This window comes from Geotrypetes seraphini, chromosome 10 (assembly GCF_902459505.1).
Source record: "Geotrypetes seraphini chromosome 10, aGeoSer1.1, whole genome shotgun sequence".
Classification (NCBI taxonomy): domain Eukaryota; kingdom Metazoa; phylum Chordata; class Amphibia; order Gymnophiona; family Dermophiidae; genus Geotrypetes; species Geotrypetes seraphini.
The window spans coordinates 28,377,645-28,398,193 of record NC_047093.1 but is presented as its reverse complement, the minus strand read 5'-3'; the positions used below and the strand labels follow the sequence as shown (position 1 = coordinate 28,398,193).

The 20,549-nt window shown below is 45.2% G+C and overlaps 1 protein-coding gene across 1 annotated transcript; it reads right to left on the bottom strand.

Moving 5' to 3' along the window:
* Positions 1-319: 319 nt before the first annotated feature.
* Positions 320-19,077, bottom strand: LOC117367907 (E3 ubiquitin/ISG15 ligase TRIM25-like). The gene is made up of 6 exons (XM_033960989.1): positions 18,481-19,077; positions 11,942-12,034; positions 9,162-9,395; positions 8,349-8,511; positions 2,576-2,638; positions 320-861 (listed from the first exon to the last, which is right to left on the bottom strand). Exons 1-6 carry the CDS (start codon positions 19,075-19,077, stop codon positions 320-322), a joined length of 1,692 nt encoding a protein of 563 aa, XP_033816880.1.
* Between the last annotated feature and the right edge of the window lie 1,472 nt (positions 19,078-20,549).

Sequence of the window (20,549 nt, the reverse complement as noted above, 5' to 3'; positions counted from 1 at the left end):
AATCTTTTTTATACATACCAATTATAGTTATCTTTTTCATATAGTGAAAATTGTTTTCAGTGTATGATTGATATCTAAGCTGTTTCCTTCGATATAAGTTTTGAAAACTGGAAAACGATCCAGATGTTTGCTTTGACTAAGGATTCCCCTTTGACTTCATAACGTGCAGTTGTGAATCCAGACCTAACAGGAAGTTTGCAATCTGTTACTGATAATGGAAACACGACAGTGACTACAGAAGAGGATCTTTATTGGTGATAAAGATGGATTCATACATCCTCTCTTGCAGCCCACGGTAGTGCGTATCGATGGCGGACTTTTATGTTGGTAGCTGACTTAATGTAACGGATGCTTCAGCACTTACCATGAAGGCTGGATACAGTGGTTGCTTGAATCGGGTGAGGAAGTGAAAAATGATATTCACTGTATCGCCGACGCCGTAAAAAGTGAGGTAGCCTGCTTCGGTATCTACGTAAACCCCAATGATCCTGTAATATTCGCCCTTCAGGTAGGTCTGGATGTTGTTATGCCAGACAGAGAACTGCAATGAGTCCCATTCCAGACACCAGGAGTGGCTGTTCCTCCCGATGAGGTACGAAATGTTGTGGCATGTCACCGTAGGTGGATAGCGGTAAGTGAGCCCCAGGCAGAGCCAAGAGTCGGTGACTTCCACCTCCCAGTAGAATCTTCCCTGGCAAAGGCCCTGGATGCACAGGACCTGTGGCCAGTAGTTGAAACCCTCGAGAGGGGGTGAGGAGCTGGATTCCAGCAGGATGCCCATGTTAACCACGCAGTTGTTCTCTTGGCATAGCAGCAGCTCCCCGCTGGCACTTCTTCCATCAAAGCAAAGATTAACGTACCCTGTAGAGAGCGATAAGGGATCTCAATTAAACCATATTGAAGTTACGCAGCTCTATCTCATAATAAAAATCTATAATAACATGTACACAGTGCTGCAAGTACAGAACACGAAAGGTGTTCTTATCTCACACTTGCACCGTGAGATTTCCTTCTTATCTTATTGCACCATATTGTGCTGGATAAACCCCCCCCTCCACCCCAAAAGAAAAAACAAAACTGTTCAAGCACTTCTTTCTCTGAGTGCACCAGGTAAGCATTTTCAAGGGTTTTATGCTGACAAAAAACATATTAACTTTGTTCTTTCACTGTGAAAATCATCCTACCTCAGAGCAACTAAAAGGCTGCAGGGGAGGGGGTGTACTAGAGAATGACACGGTGACAAAATTCATCACCGTTCCCGTCCCCGCGGATAACCGTGGGAAATAATGAGGCATTATGACATCACAATATCTGCTCTGGATACCAGAGACTGTCATTCTGTAGTGTCTGTTTCAACCTCAGTCCTTCTACACCAGCATTCTTCAAAGCAAAGCTTGCGGGTCAGTGGTTGTGGCCATTCATACTCTGATTCTTCCCTCTCTCCTTAAAGAATGACATGAAAATGGTTTACCGCGGGGACGGGAACGGTGATGAATTTTGTCACCGTGTCATTCTCTAGGGTGTACCAGTTTGAGAGGTACAACCTGTATCTGGTGGGAAAAAGGCACCAGTTTGAGTTTGGGCCGACAAGCTTAACCTGCCAGAAAATCAGCCCTGGCTGTCCCACAGTGGTTGGACTGTTCTCCACCCTGAGAGAAAGCATTTCTGGAAGCATATTTAGTTTAGATGAGAAAATTATGTGTGTACAGGGTATTTTCAAATCTTTGTGTGTTCTTTGATGTGGGTAGATGGTATTTTCACATCTAGGTGTGTACCTTTCCTATAAAAATGCACCTGAGGGGGGAAAAATAAATGTAGCAAGTGACTTTTTACCTGCAACAAGTTTCAAAGTGAAAAGAATGTGATACTTCTGCTTTGAAAACTGGTACAAAGCTCACAGGTTAAAAATAAGGGCAGGCTTTGTCCCGGTGCCTAAAATTCTCTCTTAATTCCCAATGCTTCAAATTGATTAAATCAAGAATGTTCCTAGGGCTCTATTCTCAAAAAGTCAATATCCAGTCTTTGGCTATAGGAAAAATCTTATAAATAGGGTCAGTATTCATTTCTGTTTGGTTTAATTCTGATGATGACTTTGTACCTGTCTCTTCACAGATGGAATAAAATGACAGGTTAGGGCATATTCACGAAGGTTAGCTGCACCATAATTGGCCACTGGGAGATTCAGAAACATCAGCTGGAGCCACTCCCATCTAGGTCATGCCAGGTCACTGACTGTCACTGTTCTGGAACCTATCATAACTGGCCTGGAATCTTTTAATTTTCTTGTGCACCTTTCTCCAGTGCGGCACAAGTGCAAGGCGGAACCTGCCTTGACCCAGTTCCTTTTTTTTCTCCTCCTGAGAATTATCACTGCAAGCTGGCACCTCTTACTGCTCCAGAGAAGGTGGCTTACCAAATGGAAGTCAGGTTCCAGATGTAGGCTGACATAAATGGGAGAGTCTTTGAGCCTGCGGGAGGGATTTAGTCTCCAGTACTCACTCTGTGCTTCAGGCTGGCCTTCCGCAAGACATGTGCAAGCCCTAATAAGAAATAAATGAGCAAAAGCCATGCTTACATTGCAGGAGCATTTCCCTTGCCAATCCTGGTGGCAACATCTCGTGTGCTCTGAGAACGAGTCCTAAAAAAATACAGTGAGATACAGTTATAAAATGAAGGATCAGATGTATGAAAAGACATCTAGGTGAGAAATGCTCAGTACATCTGATCAGACGTGATGAGTATTTCAAAGAAAGGAATATTGATACAAGTTTCAAGTTTATTAGGTGTTTATATACCACCTATCAAGGTTATCTAAGTGGTTTTCCCTATCTGTCCTAGGGGGCTCACAATCTATCTAATGTACCTGCAGCAATGGAGAATTGAGTGATTTGCCCAGGGTCACAAGGGTGCTGAGGCTGTAGCTTTAATCACTGCGCCAGACTCTTCTCCAATACAATACCAGAAGTGAGCCAAGTATAGAACAATGAAGCCACTGTGACATCGCTGATGAGGCTGGCTCTTAGGTATTGCTAGAATGAGGCATTATGATGTCACAATACCAGCTCTGGTTATCAGAGGCTGAAGCTTTTCACACTATTTATTCAATTTACTATACCCTTCTCCCAGGGGAGCTCAGAATGGTTTTACATTAATTTATTCAGGCACTTAAGCATTTTTCCTTGTCTGTCCTGTGAATTTTGAAAAACCGCAAATGCGGTTTAGGAGTTGATCAAAGGCAGGAGAGGGCAGCTGGGGCACGGCAGGTGCTGAAAATCATTTGCAGTATTTTCCGACAGCCTCTTCCTGGTATTAAAGTCAGGCTACACCAATCAGAAGCTGCTTTGACACGCCAGATAGCGTGTCAAAGCAGCTCCTGATTGGTGCAACCATGACTTTAGTACCAGGAAGAGGCGGTTGGAAAATACCACAAATTCGCGGGGGTTTACTGTATTGCTATTACGTTTGGTTGTTTGTCATTTGTTGATTTTGTATGTTTACATTGTGCCCCACCTAGATTTGTAGATAGGCGGGCTACAAATAATCCTATATAATAAAAAGCTAGCCGCGCATGCGCACTCAGACCTGAGTGATCTGTGATCCCTGATCCGTAGGTCTGTGGTCAGAGTGCGTATGCGGCGGCCAGAGAAATCGCGAAAGCACAGCACAGCCGGCGACTCCCCCCTCCCACCCACACTCACCGCCAAAACCACCACCGCCAAAGCCTCCTCCTTCTCACTGGCTCACCTGCGTTTAAATTGAGAAAAGCGCTGCACCTCGCTAACGCTGGCTTTGCCGTCTTCTGTCCACTGCGGCCCGCCCTCTCTCACGACTTCCTGTTTCCGCTAGGGTTGGCCGGTGAGGGGAGCCGCCATGGCACATTCAAAATTAAACTTCGGCCCCACACTCGCGACTCGGAAAATTTAACTTCAGCCCCACATTCACGGTTTGAAAGAAATCGCGCCAGCGCTCGCAGGCGGCTGAGGCTCGCAGCCGGTCTGGGCGAAAGTGGTGGAGCTCCTCTGCCAAGTCTGTCCTGACAGGAACCTAACACCTTGCCATGCGGAGAAGGGGGGGGGGGGAGTGCGCAAGCTCCTACAGAGCCAATGAGAGAATGTCTTATCCCCCTGAGCAGGAAAGGAAAAGAAGTGAAGAGGTGGATTTTTCTTCCAGGTCTCTGTGACTTCCCTTTGAAGTGGTTTGTGCTCCACCGGCAGAACATTGTTAAAAGAAGTGACCCTGGAAGGTAGGACTGCCTATTGGCTCTGCAAAATAAGATTTTGGAAGGGAAGGGGGTATAATGATGGACAGGGAAAAGCCAAGCCCGCAAATGAAAAATGGCCAAGAACTGCATGCAGAGAGAGAGAGAGAAAAAAACAAAGGTGACAGGTAGCAGGATACAGATGTTTCAGGTTTGGGAGGAAAATGAAAGACAGAAAGAAAGAAATACAGAAATACAGAAACAGGCTAAGGAGAGAGAGAAAGAAAGAAATACAGACACACACACACATATTCTAGCACCCGTTAATGTAACGGGCTATAAGACTAGTTTTAAATAAATAAATACATAAACTTCGTGGCTGCTCGCACCAAAGATACAAAAGATACGGGAAAGGGGTGCGCATGGGGAAGAGGGAGGGATAGGGCCGCCACTCACCCCTGCTATGCCACCGACAGGTCCCATTCATTGTGCAATGGTCAGATTTAAGGCCTATGATTGCAGTGTTCTGAATGAGTCCTCGGCCATGGACTCTCATTGCAATGACTGGACTAAGGGGCCCTTTTCACCAAACTGAGTTAATGCACGCCTAATGCCGCAAAAATGGCTTAACGCAGGACTCACGAAAGCCATCTGCACATGCTAAGCATGCGGTACTTATTTTTCTGTATTTTTGAGGGAGGGGGGTGTTGGAGTGGTGGTTGGGCACGGATCTGCTAATCAGTCTGTGCCTCATTAGTACTTATTTGTACACCGCTTAGAAGTTTGATTGAGCGGTATAAAAATTTTTTTTCATAAAACTTGAAACTTGGTCAGCTAGCATGCTGACATTTTTTTAAATCCATAATGCGGGAGCTGTTAGTGCACCTCACCGCCTCCTACACTTTTTTAAAATGGTCGTGCTCTAACGCTAACGTTAGCGCAGAGCTAGAAATGCAACAGTTAGCAAAAAAGCCCTAATTCATGGTCATGCTAGAAATGGGCTTAGCATGTGCAAAAGACCGCTATTCAAGTTTATGTTATTTATTTTAATAACATATTGAGCGTTTCCCGCTTAAATGGGCAGATCACAAGCTTAAATATCTGGGGATTTGTTTACCTACAGATCTAACTATTGTACTTTGCAAAGCGTTAATTTGGACCCCTTATTACAATCTACGGAGCTTCGCTTGGGTGTGTCCTTTCCTCTGTCTCTTCGGGGGCGTATTGCCCTTTATAACATGATTATCATTCCACAATGGTTGTATTATTTTCAAATGCTGCCTTTGCTTTACTGTTTTTGCTTGTGCAGATTGTACTGTCTTGCTTAATCAATAAAATAGATTTGAAACATTGCTCGTGAGTGAACTACCTGAGCGGTTTACAAATAAGTATAATATAGTACACTAGTCTTTAAGCCCGTTAAATTAACGAGTGCTAGAATAGATGTCTGTCTGTCTGTCTTTCTTTCTGTCTGTCTCTCTCTCTGGCCCCCTGTCTGTCATTCTTTCTCTCTCTCTCTCCATCCTTGGCTAGTGTTTGTCTGGGGGGGGGGAGGTTTCTTTCTCTCTTTCTCTGCTGTCTGTCTGTGTTTATTATATCTGTCTCCCTGGCACCCTGTCTTTCTTTCTGTATGTCTCTCTGTCTTTCTCCCTGGCCCCCCCCTGCCTACCTGTATTTATCTGTTGTCTCTCTGGCCCCCTGTCTGTCTTTCTTTATGTCTGTCTCTCTTCCTGGCCCCCTGTCTTTCTTTCTGTATGTCTCTCTGTCTTTCTCCCTGGCCCCCTGCCTACCTGTATTTATCTGTTGTTCCATGCCTGACTGTCTCTCCGTGGCCCCCTTCTGTCTCTCTACCCCCTCCCGAAAGCAAGCCCATTACATTAACGGGTGCCCTGTGCAGCAGCATTAGCATTTCCTCTACCCCCCTTTCCCTTCCTGCGGTCCCGACTACAAAGCTGGTGATTCCAGCAGCGTGTGCAGCAGTCTTCACACGCTGCTTCGGGTCCTTCTACTGCCCTGATTTACTCTGGCACGTCCCTGATGACATCATCAGAGATGCGGCAGAGCAAATCAGGGCAATAGAAGGGCCCGAAGCAGCGTGTGAAGACTGCTGCACACGCTGCTTAAATCGCCAGTCGGGCCCGCGGGAAGGGAAAGGGGGGGGGGGTGGCAAAGGACTCAGATCCCGGGCGGCGGGGTCAGTTTTTCGGTTCGTTCCGGGGGGGGGGGGGAAGGAGGCTCTCTTTGTGCCCCAGTCCCGGCTTGTGGAGGCGATCGTCGGCTGGCTGGGAGCAGGCTTGTGGAGGCGATCGTCAGCATCTAAAGAAACTTTCGTATTGTGAGGTGGAGAGCAGGGAAGCTTGTCTAGCGTGCATGCGCACTCGTGCCGCTGCGGTAACTTTTTTTTTTAATTTGAAAGCCGCCGCCGCAGCTCCTCTCTTGATCCTGGTGCAGTTTGAGAGAGGAGCCGGTACCATGCACAGTGAGAGCCGGGGGCGAGGAAGGCCGCCGCAGCTGTGTAACTTTTTTTTTAAATTTGAAAGCCGCCGCCGCAGCCGGGGCCGCGCATGCGCACTCTCATGTCCGCGACGGATCAGGGAACACGACTTTTGAGTGCGCATGCGCGGCCTAGCATTTTATTATATTAGATGGGGTATGGAAAAGAACTACATTCTTCAACAAAGCAGATAAAGTCTTAGAGAGGTAGAGAGAACGAGAGGGCACTCTCTAAAGTTAGAAGGGGATAGATTCCGTACAAACTTAAGGAAGTTCTTCTTCACCCAGAGAGTGGTAGAAAACTGGAACGCTCTTCCGGAAGCTGTTATAGGGGAAAACACTCCACAGGGATTCAAGACAAAGTTAGACAAGTTCCTACTGAACCAGAGCGTACGCAGGTAAGGCTAGACTCAGTTAGGGCACTGGTCTTTGACCTAAGGGCCGCCGCGGGAGCGGGCTGCTGGGCACGATGGACCACTGGCCTGACCCAGCAGTGGCAATTCTTATGTTCTTAGAGCAGTAAACCAACAGTAGTCATTGATAAAATATTTACAAGTTGTGACTTAAAATATTCAGAAGTACCTCGTATATTGGTGTGGTTGATAGCTAAAAGTACTTTTTTCTTTCTGCTTCAATGTCAGGAAGCCCAGAGTTAGGAAAGGAATGTCGCTTCAAACGGGCTATGACTCAGTCACCGACGACCCCCCCCCCTCCTTCTTTTACAAAACCGCGAAAGTGGTTTTAAGCAACGGCTGGCGCGCTGAATGCTCTGCGCTGCTCCCGACTCTCATAGAGTTAGCTGCGATTCTTTAAACGGCACCTACATGTGACTAACATGTGGCTGGCGCTGTTTGTGTAGGTGGCTGCCCGTTTAGGCGCTGTTTACAGAATCAGGCCCAAAATGTCTACACGCTAAGCATTCGTAAAAGGGCACTCACCACATCCAGTCTTCTGGGCTCCCTTCCTTTTTCACCTCTTTAGTCACAACTTATCCCCCCCCTCCTAGAGATCACTCCATTCATTCACTCAGCACTTTTTGACTATTCCCACTTTTCATCGCATTTGTTTAGGTACCGTTAGAGAACCTCACGCTTTGGAGTGATTGTCTTCCTCTTATCTTAGACGTAAATGTTCTGAAAATAAATTCAAGGCCCTGCTCAGTGGCGTAACGAGGGTGAGAGGCGCCTGGTGGTGCCCCTCCCCTGCTCTCTTCTCTGCCCCCCCCTGCCTGCTCCATCCCCGCACTCTCCTGCCACGCCTGCGTGCTCTTTCCCTTCCTTCGTACCTCGTTAACATTCGCAGCGCCGGCATCAACCCCACTTCCTAGGCACATGTCCAGGAAGTGATGTCAGAGGAAGAGCCGAAGCTGGCGCAAGTGGCTGGTTCGGATTGCTGCTCGCGCCGTGAACGTTAGAGGTAGAGGGAAGTTAAGGGGGGTGCACGTGCGGTAGTGAGGGGGGGGGCAGAGAGGAGGATGCCTGGGGTGGGCTGACACTCTCCCCCTAACTAGGCCACAGGTCCTGCTAGACGCATTTAATTTCTCTATTGCTTTTCAGACCCTTCCTTAAATGCCTCCCCGGACTGTATCTCTGAGTGTGAACACTGTATAGAAACTAGCAGTTTTCTCTTTTGGGCAAAGCACCAGTTTTGCACTTGCCTTCCTTCAGAAGCTCCTTGGAATAGAAGTTGCTTGTCCTCGCGATCTGTGACTTCATAACTGTCAGCGTCTCACTGAAACCAATAAAACTTGCGCTTTCATCGCACCTCAGGCTGACCAAGGGCTGGGCAGAGAGCACTTGTCTCTTCAGGGCTTGGAAATCCTGTGGGAAAAGATATCTTGTTAGAGTCATTGTAATAACTCCAGGAGTTATCTGAACTCTGGACATATATCCGTGACCTCGGCCTTGACTTTCAGTCCTCAAGGGATACCAACTGGTCAGGTTTTCAGGTTATCCCTAATGCATGTGCATGAGAGAGATTTGAATACCTATTATCTCTATTGTACGCAAAGCTATCTCATGTACATTCATTATGGACATCCTACAAACTACCTGACTTGTTGGCAGCCTTTGAGGATCTAGGGCAGTGGTTCCCAACCCTGTCCTGGAGGACCCCCAGGCCAATCGGGTTTTCAGGCTAGCCCTAATGAATATACATGGAACAAATTTGCTTGCCTGTAACTTCCATTATATGCAAATCTCTCTCATGCATATTCATTAGGGCTAGCCTGAAAACCCGATTGGCCTGGGGGTCCTCCAGGACAGGGTTGGGAACTACTGATCTAGGATGAGAAGGGGATTACTGGGACAAAGGTGAATAAATTTGAAGACAGGCAAGGTCAGCATGTAATTCATCCCAGCAAGAAAACAGCAGAACTTCTCTCTGTTCCACAACTGGGTGTGGCCCGTTATGTCATGGCCAGGATAGGACCCCCACTAAGCTATCAATAATAAAGATACATACACTGTACCTGCAGGAATCGCAGATCACTGCTTTCCCCTATGCAGCTGTTGAGCTGCATATGCCTCTGCTGGAGCTCGATTATCTTGAACTCTCTCTGCTGACAGCAGTCTCCCAACCTGGCAACGGCGGCCCACTCTTCATGCTCCAGGAAGTCCATCACCTTCTCCTGCAGCTGAACCAGATCTTGCATCAGCTCCTCAAAACTGCATCTGACCTCATTTTTAACATTGTGCACCAGCCTCTGGACAGGAAGAAGGACACAGTGCAGGGACTGAGCTATATAACAAGTGAGTAACAACACAAAGATGAGCCTGAGGACCTAGCTTACAGGCATTTTCAGCTGCCTATAGATCTACACACTGGGGAGACTCCTGTGAGGCTTCTCTAAGATCTCACACATCTAAGCGTACTGCCAGCTAGATTATAATGTGCATCTGTGGCATAGTAAGGGGGGTGGGGGGTGCAGACCGCCGTGTCAGTGGGGGTGCCGTCCCCTCCCCCCCTGTACCTCTGTAGATCTTTGCTAGCATGAGCAACTTCTTCTGCCTGTTGCTCACACCAGCCTGGTTCCCCTCTGAGTCACTGGGAAGACTGTGTGGATCCGTTGGTCCTTTTTTTTCGTCATCATCTACTGTGTTCTCATGTTAACACATATTACAAAAGTCTGTCATAGATAGGAAGAATATCAGCCCCATTTCTCCCAAGAGTCGAGCATCAAGACTCTGAAGGCTGTTCATGTATTGTCTATAAATATTTTCCAAACCCAGCAGCGTAGGTAGATTTAAGGTCTCTGTAGGAAACGTGTCACGTGGAGGGCAGTTCTATTACTGAATGCCCATATTTAGGTGCCTGGAGGGTGCTATGTAGGACAGATTCATATGTTGAATTTAGGCATGACCACTTACAGCAGCCATAGAGAAAGTATAAGTGCTTGTGCCTACATACCGGAAATATACATGTAACTTAGGGCCTCTTCTATCTAGGAACTCTATGAGCATCGGGAGCAGCGCGGGCCATTCAGCATGGCTCACCACGCTACAAACTGCTAGCGCAGTTTGATAGAAGAGGCCCTTATTGTATACACATAAAGTGAACATCGGTTTCATAGAATTATCCTCAGTGTGGGGAAACATATGAAGAATGGAGGAAGCTTTAAGATTTGTTCAAAAGGTAATTAATTATCCTCCCCTTTTTGCTAAACCGCAATGGCAGTTATTAGCGAAGGGAGCCATGCTGAATGCTCTGCGATGCTCCCAACGCTCAAAGAGTTCCTATGAGCGTCAGGAGCAGCGTGGAGCATTCAGCGCGGCTCCCTGTGCTAATAACCGCTATAGCGGTTTAGTAAAAGGGAGGGGGGTACATTAGTGGATAATTGGGCAGCCAATAAACAAAAAATTAAAGTAGTTTGTTTTGGTAAACCAGATGGGTTTATTGGTCAGAAAATAGTACTGAGTACTGGAGAAATTCTTACACTAGACGAAAAATCTACGGTTCTGGGAATTATTTTGGTTTGTGGTTTGACATTGAGTTTTCAAATGGTGGTAAGAGCTATATCGTACTGTCTCAGTTGTATTACCTAATTCTTTATACTGTGGTGTTACACAGAATTAAAAAAATACAGGCTCTAATTACTTCAAAATATGGCCCTGCGTTTAATTTTTAGAGGAAAAACAATGACTGGGCTACTCTTCTGAAACAATTACATAGGTTGAAGATTGAGTAAATTTTAAATTGGTTATACTTATATATAAATTGTTGCAGGGATAGGGACCAGAAGGTTTACCCCCCATTATGAGCGTTGGAGCTAATACTGCCATCTCCTGGTATAAATAGTCAGTGAGACTTGGCTATTCTATAAGTTCATAGGGTCGTTTGAAATCTTTGATGAACAAATCTTTTGAGTTTATAGGAACAAAGCTTTGGATTGATCTTCCAACTGCACTAAGAAAAAACGTTTCTTTTTAATATATCTTTAGAAAATTGTTAAAACCTTTTTTTTATTTTTTAATTATTGCTATCTGCCTAGAATCTATTGTGAGAATAGACCTACCAGACACTATCAGGAAAGAGACAAACTACACCACATTCAGAAAAATCCTGAAGACTCACCTCTTTGACAATTAACTGTCTTAGTGTATATATAACACCCCCTACTTCTAGGTCCCTCTTCTTACTTCTACTACTAAACCTGCCATCCTCAAAATACCCCATCACTTCTCCATGCCCTTCCCCTTCCTCTTTGATCTGTCGCATTGAGCCTGTATAGGTATGTGCGACTCACAAACGGAAGATTAGATTAGATTAGAATAGTGCAGAATATAAATAAATAAGAATAAAATAAAATTTGATACAAGCAACATCGCTCCGTATCTGGACATTGGCATAAGGAAGATAGGAGCACCTGAAGGGCTGCCTACGGGTGAACACACATGGTGTCAGAGCAGTGATTTCCCTGGGCAAGATACTGGTAGAGTTATTATAGGACAATTAAAATACCATGGATCTCCTGGGGATGGATGTTGGTACAGAAATGTTAGAGACTTTGGGGTTGAATATTAGCATGGGGAGGCAAGGATAATAGAGGCAGGAGGTTATTATATAGAGGGGTTTGTAGAGACCACCTACAGTTTGATAAATGATCAGGAAAATTAGGCAGCAATCAAGCTTGAGGACCTTAAAATAAAAAGAAGCAGGGAAATCTCCCAGCTCATCTGTGAAGAAAAATCTCAGTATGAGGTGACGCTGCTATAGCCAACTGTCCTACCATCTATACGTAGAGGGCTTTACCTTGATGCTGGCCATGCTGTGTCTGATGTCCTGTTCGTCTGATATTAGCATGAGCTGGTTCTGAACGCTTGCTTGCAACCTTCTGACCTCCGCCTTGCAAAGAGAAAGTGACCACAGGGCCTTTAACATGAATAGAGAGTTTGGCTGCATCGAGTTATTTCTGCATCCTGGCAGGGTGGTGAAGGGCACCAGTAACGCAGGTACATTTAAAGAACACTAGCAGGGTGACGGGACTAAATCGTGCGAGACAATGGTGTGCCGACAACTGAGCGCAAGGTTGACGGTGCGCCAAAGAAAAGCACTATTTTAAAGGACTCCGAAAGGGGTGTGGGGGAGGAACCCCCCCACTTTACTTAACAGACATTGCGCTGGCAAAAAGTTCGGTTTCAAGTATAATGAGGGGGGTTACAACCCCCCAAACCCCCCACAAAGCCAGCGCGATGTCTGTTAAGTAAAATAGGGGGGTTCCCCACCAACACCCCCCTTCGGAACCCTTTAAAATAGTGCTTTTCTTCGACGTGCCATCAACCTTGCGCTCAGTTGTCTGCGCGCCGTTGTCTTGCGCGATTTTGTCTATGAACCCACTAGCAGTTGCACGTGTGAAAGGTGTCAATGTTTGAAGTTACAGCCAGACGTTATTCTATAAACAGTGCACCCAAATCATATACCTCCCCGATTCTATATACTGCATCTTAATTGGCTAACAAATCAATCAGTGTTGATAATTGCCAACTAACAATCAATTATTGACAATACATTGGCACTAATTATAATTTGCTTTCACAACTTTCTAAGCGTATTCTATAAAGTGGTGCACATAAATTCTAGCATTTTCAACCTCGGGTTTTCTGGATAGCCCTAATGAATATGCATGAGGCAGATTTGCATGCCTGTCACCTCCATTATATGCAAATCTTTCTCATGCATATTCATTAGGGCTATCCCGATAACCCGACTAGCTAGTGGTCCTCCAAGCGACAATTTTTCCAGCACCGATTTTTTTAGGAGACATATATAGAATTTACCCTATAGCATGCAACTGCAAGTGGAGTGTTAATGTAGGTGGAGCCTAGGAATGTCACGGGCGCTTTGCTTAGCGACACGCTATCAGTTATGTGTGTTGCATGATACACTTAGGTGTGCCCACTTACTCCTGCTATTGAGATGACATGAGCGGCTGAACTTACATTTTATTTATTTATTTAAATTTTTCTAACCCGCTTAAACCTACCCAGTTTACAAAATATAAACATAATCATCAAATGACATGCAAATTAAAAAAAAAAAAAAATAGAATCATATAACGTAATCATAATAAATATCACAGCCCACTCAAAAGCCTCCATACACAAGGTGGTTTTCAATAACTTTTTAAATTTCTGAATTATCAGAAAGTGACCACAATGGTCCTGCCAGATTGTTCCATGATAATAATAATAATAATAATAATAACTTTATTCTTCTATACCGCCATAATCTTGCGACTTCTAGGCGGTTTACAACTGAAGAGAGCTGGACAATCAGCGATTTACAATATGCAGATAGAGAAATTACAGTATACAGAATCTTAGAAATGCAGCAATTATAATATATACCGGCTACCGAAATTACTGATGCTCTTGTGCTATCATAATGCACTTGCAATAGCTCATCTGTTGATCATTGCATCAGTGCCTTTAAGCCAGTGGTCTCAAACTCAAACCCTTTGCAGGGCCACATTTTGGATTTGTAGGTACTTGGAGGGCTCAGAAAAAATAGTTAATGTCTTATTATAGAAATGACAATTTTGCATGAGGTAAAAACTCTTTATAATTAATAAATCTTTCCTTTTAGCTAAGTCTTAATAATAATATTATAATTTATAGCTAAACAGACACATGATCAAGAAACTGTTTTATTTTACTTTTGTGATTATGATAAACATATCGAGGGCCTCAAAATAGTACCTGGTGGGCCGCATGTGGCTCCTGGGCCGCGAGTTTGAGACCACTGCTTTAAGCTGTAATAGAATTGATGCTGTGCACTCCTTTGTGGCATCTAAAATGTAATACTAACTCTACTTTATTGTTGATAAGGATTGAAACCACAGAGAACGAATAACAGTCTATCTGCAACGGTAGCAGGTGGAGAAAAAAGCCTCAGAATATAGTGGCTGTCATGAAATCAGTCACTGGCATAAAAAAATCTCCAACCTGAATGACCAAACCTTGCAGCATAGTTGAAAAACACTCACAGCTGGGTTAAAAGTAGGGTTACCAGATTTTCCAAGCGAAAAATCTGGACCCATAGCCCCGCCCCCAGGCCCACCCTGTTCCAGTCAGCCTTGCCCTGTTGCTCCCCCCAGGTCTGCCCTACACCCCGCCCTCTCGACCGGCATGAGCAACGAGCGATGTCGGGCGGCATTCATGCATGCGCTGGTCTGACACGATGACATCATATGCATGCGCATGATGTCACTGTGTTGAATCTGCGCATGGGCGAATACCGTCCCGATGTCGCTCATTGCAAGAAGCTTTTCAAAACCTGGACAAAGTACCAGGTTTTAAAAAGCCTCCGGATCACCCGACATGTCCTCAAAAGGAGAACATGTCAGAGGAAATCCGGACGTCTGGTAACCCTAGTTTAAGGTGCACTAGAGCAGTGGTTCCCAACCCTGTCCTGGAGGACCACCGGGCCAGTCAGGTTTTCAGGCTAGCCCTAATGAATATGCATGAGAGAGATTTGCATACAATGGAAGTGACAGGCATGCAAATCTGCTTCATGTAATGTAATTGTAATGTAATGTAATGTAATGTAATTTATTTCTTATATACCGCTACATCCGTTAGGTTCTAAGCGGTTTACAGAAAATATACATTAAGATTAGAAATAAGAAAGGTACTTGGAAAATTCCCTTACTGTCCCGAAGGCTCACAATCTAACTAAAGTACCTGGAGGGTAATAGTGAAGTGAAAAGTAGAGTTAGAGGAAAAATAAAAATAAAATAAACATTTTAAAAAGACAGCATTGATCTAAATACTTTGGAAGGTAGAAGAGAGGAGAGAAAGGAATAGAAGCAGAATGGGTCAGCGTCAGTGATGAAGTGGAGCAAGTAAGTTTAGGAGGAGCGATTGACGTATCCAGAAAGGGCTTCTTCTGGCCGACAGTCCCAGGATGCCTATGTCTCCTCCCCTGCGATGTTCTCCCATCCATGCATTCCCTCCCAGACACACTGCCCGTGCCCCAGCCGCTCCAAGGAGGCTGCCCCAGATGAGGCCCACGGTGAATGCAGGATTCTCTCCTCTGCGGGAAAGCCGCCCGGAGCCGACAGTCGATCTTCTTAGCGGATTGCATGGGGGGAAGAGTTCACACTCTTGGTAGGATCGGGTCTGTGTGCTCTCGGTGGTTGTGGCTGGTCTCGTTGCTGCTTAGGTGTAAAAGCAGTTGATCTCCACTGCTGCTGATATTTAAAAGCAGGCAGATTGATCTCTCCAATGGACTGCAGGGGGAGGAGTTCACGCTCCTGGCAGGATCGGGTTTGTGGGATCTTGGTGGTTGTGGATGTACCCGCTGCTTCTTAGGTGTAAAAGCAATTGTTTTCCCAATGCTGCTGATATTTAAAAGCAGGCAGATTGATCTCTCCAACAAATTGTATGGTGAAGAGCACACACGTCTGGCTGGATTGGGACAAAGGCTCTCGATAGTGGCGGCTGGTCTTGGTGCTGCTTAGGTGTAAAAGCAGTTGATCTCCTACTTCTGATAATATTTAAAAGCAAGCATATTGATTTTTCCAACGGAATGCTGGGGGAAGAGCTTACTTGTCTGGCTGGATCAGGGCAAAGGGCTCTCGGTAGTGGTGGCTGGTCCTGTTGCTGCTTAGGTGTAAAAAACAGTTGATCTTTCTAGTGGACTGCAGAGGGAGGTGGAGCTCACACTCTTGGTTGGATCGGGTCTGTGTGCTCTTGGTAGTTGCGGATAGTTCCGCTGCTGCTGAGGTGTAAAAAGCAGTTGATTTCCCACTGTTGCTGATATTTAAAAGCAGGTAGATTGATCTCTCCAATGGACTGCAGAGGTTGGTGGGTTGGTCCCGTTGCTGCTTAGGTGTAAAAGCAATTGATCTCCCACTGCTGCTGATATTTAAAAGCAGGCAGATTGTCCAGGGAGAGGAGCTCTGCACTCAAACTGCCATCCTCCTCGCCTCCAAGTTCCGGAGTTTCATGCATATTCATTAGGGCTATCCTGAAAACCTGATTGGCCAGGTGGTCCTCCAGGATAGAGTTGGGAACCACTGCACTAGAGGTCACTTATCTGGTACGGTTCTGTAAATCCGGGCCTTTAACCCAGTTGTGAGTGTTTCGACTATGCTGCAAGGTTTGGTCATACAGGTTGGAGTTTTTTTTATGCCAATGACTGATTTCATGACAGCACTAAACTACCTATGTTTATGACTGTCACTTTCCTGGACAAATTCAAATTCAAATTCCTGGACAAAACCTACACCTTCCAAGCCGCCAAACTAAACCCCTGGCTAGCCCAAATGGTCCTCAAGGCCTACAACTACCTTGACTTTAGAAAACTACTCAAAATTCACCTATTCCGAGACCAAGACCCCTAATGCCCCTTTTCAATCCTCCTCCCCCCTGCCTTCTGACCTACTCCCCCCCGTCTCCCTCCTCTCCCCCCTACTTCTCTCCTTGCTGTTCGCAACTCCATGATCTAATTGATATGTAACCACTTGTACCTACTCTCTCCTTGCTGTTTGCAACTCTATGATCAATTTGATATGTAACCACTTGTAATCTCTGTCTAACTAATGTGAACCGCCTAGAACTCTTCGGGGTATGGCGGTATACAAAAATAAAGTTATTATTATTATTTATTCCGAGGCTTTTTTCTCCACCTGCTACCGTTGGAATACCTCCCAAAGAAGTCTAGACCTGGAAATTTCCCATTCACCTTCACCAAATAACCTCATCTACTCAAAAATGATGTAGCACTTATCTCTTTAACCCTCAAATTTGCAAACTTTTCCATCAGAAGTTCATGATAACACAAGTTCAAAAGCAAAAGTAAAGTCAGACATCACAAGCAAAATCCGTTCTCCTTTGTCTATATGACCTCAAGTAGAATTTGAAATGGCCACAGCACAGATTCTGTTCTCGACTAGAATATATCCAACTTTTGATCATCTTCCAGGAACAATAAACCTTGGGCATTCATCACTCTAGAATAGCAACTAATGGTCAATGGACTATTTGCTTAAACTAGCACACACTTTCCTAGCCAGCATAAAGTGTTGCCACTGTGAGAGAGGTAATATTCCTTCCCACTCAAAGGCCATGAATTAAATGTCTACTTCACTCACAGTTGTAGCTGGCTGAAGAGTTCTAGCATAAGAACCGAACCCAGGTTCAACACTTCTTCATCTACTGATCTCCTGTTCTGTACTTAGAAGAAGTGGAGGGGCATAATCAATAGTGCGCCTAGGTCTGATTTTGGACATGGAGCACTAGACGTCCAAAGTCATCAATGGAAAAATAGCCATTTTCGAAAGATGACCCGCTAGACATCCAACCATCATTTTGTTTTCAAAAAATCATCTATCTGGATGTTCTGGCCACCGGCATCCAGGATGTCTAAATTTAAACCCCATTTTTGACCAAAATATCATCCAAGTCCAAAGCACCTAGAACAAAGCCACTTGGACATGGGAGGGGCCATTCATGTAATCTACATAGCATCAGAGCTATGGGGCACCTGAGCGGACACTGTGTGAATTTCACATAAATGTATCACATGTACATCTCACCACTAACCCCTTATAGGTTATGGTGAGTCCCTCAACCCCCCCCAAACCCACTATATTCACTTCTCTACCATCCCAATAGACCTTATAGCTGCAGGTGGCACCTACATGACAGTAGAGTAAGGTTCTGGGGGATTCTGGTGGCCTCAAACATTTCACCATGAATGTAGTGGTTAGAGAGGCTTATGGGACTTGCTACTCCTCTCTATGGTTCACTAACCCTCCCACCTGGGCACTTATGACACCTGTGTGAAGGCCTACTAGGCTTTCCCATACCAGGTGGTGCTGTTATGGAGACAGGTTTTGTACTTTTTTATTCTGATCTTTGTGGGGGTATGAGGGGGGTCAGTGAACACTGGGGGAGTGGGTGCAGGTCTTTACTTTGTCTCTGTAGTGGTTATATGGTCACTTTGGGTACCTTTATGGCACTTATACCAGTTTTCAAATTGTCTAACAGCGTCTATGTTTCGTCCAGGATGTCTAGTAAAACATTCGATTATCCCTCCAGGACGTCTAAGTCTAAGCCGGCTCACAGACCCCCCAAATACTGCACTGACCACTCTTCCTGATACACCCCTTTCAGCTCTGGATGCACAGTGGCACAGAAGTCCCGCTGGATGTCCAGAAAATTGTTTTTGATTATCGGCACTTGGACAACCTGTCTATTAGGACGTTCAAGTGCCGACTTCAGCGGGATTTTGGATGTCGGGAAGTTTTGATTATGATCCCCTTAGTAAAGTGAGAAGCCAGTTACCTCTTTTTGAATTCTCTCCTCTTCAAGAGGCACAACCTCGTGGTCTCGATGGTCCTCCAGGGCACAGGCATAGCAGATGCAAAGGCCATCCTTTCTGCAGAACAGCTCCTGCATTCTGTTGTGCTTCCGACACAGGCTGACCTGAAAATCTTTTACTGCCTCCAGTAATTTGTGCCTTTTAAACACTGGGTTCTCATAGTGGGGTCTGAGATGGGGCTCACAGAAATAGGCCATACACTGCAGGCAAAACTTGGCTGATTTCTGCTTGTCAGAAGTACAGACATCGCAGGGTATATCACCTGGTCCTGCTAGATCTGGTATTGCTAGACCGGTTGTTCCCTCTTTATACTGCATTAAAGACTCCACAAGGTCTGCCAGGACGGTATTTTTGCAGAGTCGTGGCCGGGAAGTATGAAGCTCGCGGCACTGGGGGCAGCATGGTGTCAACGCATAGTCAGCTTGGTAGTCCCAGTAAACCTGAAGACACTCGATGCAAAATGTGTGTCCACAGCCTATTGTGACTGGATTCCTGAACACCTCCAGGCATATCGCACACAAGATATTCTCTTCTAGGCAATACGAATGGATGTTCCCCATGGCTGCCTGACAGAACAGCAGAGGAGGACTCAGTATTGGAGCTGGGAAGTCTGGGATCGGCAAGCATAGCAAACCATAAACAGGTGAATCTCTTCTTCAAGGAGATTCTGCAAAATAATAAGAGACAGAAAGTTTCAGGATGTGTGGAAAGCATTAACAAAGTATTGTAAAGATTAATTTGAAATTGTTTCCCTTATACTTATCGATTCAAGGGGTAGGGAGGGGGGAATTTTATTATTACATGTTTTATATGATAATGGAATATAAGGGTGGGTGGGGTGGGAAAAGGGAAGGGATATGTTTTTATGTAATATATCGATGATTGTTTGTAAGTGATGTAGTTAATGTTAATCTGAATGAATATATTTAACACTTAATGTAATTTTGAAAATGAATAAAGAATATTAAAAAAAAAAAAAAAAAAAGAGAGAGAGAGAGACAGAAAACCTAAGTTTCTCATTAAATTAGGGCTGTTTTGGCTCTCTCAGTCTGAACCTCGCAGATCTATCCTGCTTGGACCACAAAAGCCCTGGGACAACGTCATAGGAGTTGTCAGAAACCAAAGCCAGTTATCAAAATGGAAAGAGATACCTCCTCCTCCTCTCATCTATGTTAACTAAAGTTAGCAATGTCTTATACGAGACATCCAGGCATATGTCTTAAATTGCATTCACAGGGATGAAGTGTGTGTGTGGTCAGAAACATGGTGTTCATTTTGCAGTCTTCGGTGACATCATCTCATATGTTGAAATCACCTTTGTACAGTATGAGAAATCACAAAACTGACAGCCTTGAAACTGGTCAGATGAGATGCCTTTACATAGAAACATAGAAGATGACGGCAGAAAAGGGCTACAGCTCATCAAGTCTGCCCACTCTGCTTACCCACCCCCTGTCTATGCCCTAATGACCCAATTTCCTTATCTTGACCCTCGTAGGGATCCCACTTGGGTATCCCATTTATTCTTAAAGTCTGGCACGCTGTCTGCCTCGATCACCTGCACTGGAAGCTTGTTCCAATGATCAACCACTCTCTCTGTGAAGAAATACTTTCTGGTGTCGCCATGAAATTTTACGCCCCTGAGCTTGAGCGGGTGCCCTCTTGTGGCCGAGGGTCCCTTGAGAAAGAAAATATCATCTTCCACTTCGACACGTCCTGTGAGGTACTTAAATGTTTCGATCATGTCTCCCCTCTCCCTACGTTCCTCGAGAGTGTAGAGCTGCAATTTGTTCAGTCTCTCTTCGTACGAGAGACACTTGAGCCCCGAGATCATCCTGGTGGCTGTCCGCTGAACCAATTCAATTCTGCGCACATCTTTACTGTAATGTGGCCTCCAGAATTGCACACAGTACTCCAGATGAGGTCTCACCATGGCCCTGTACAACGGCATTATGACTTCAGGCTTTCGGCTGACGAAACTTCTATTGATACAACCCAATATCTGCCTTGCCTTAGATAAAGCCTTCTCCAC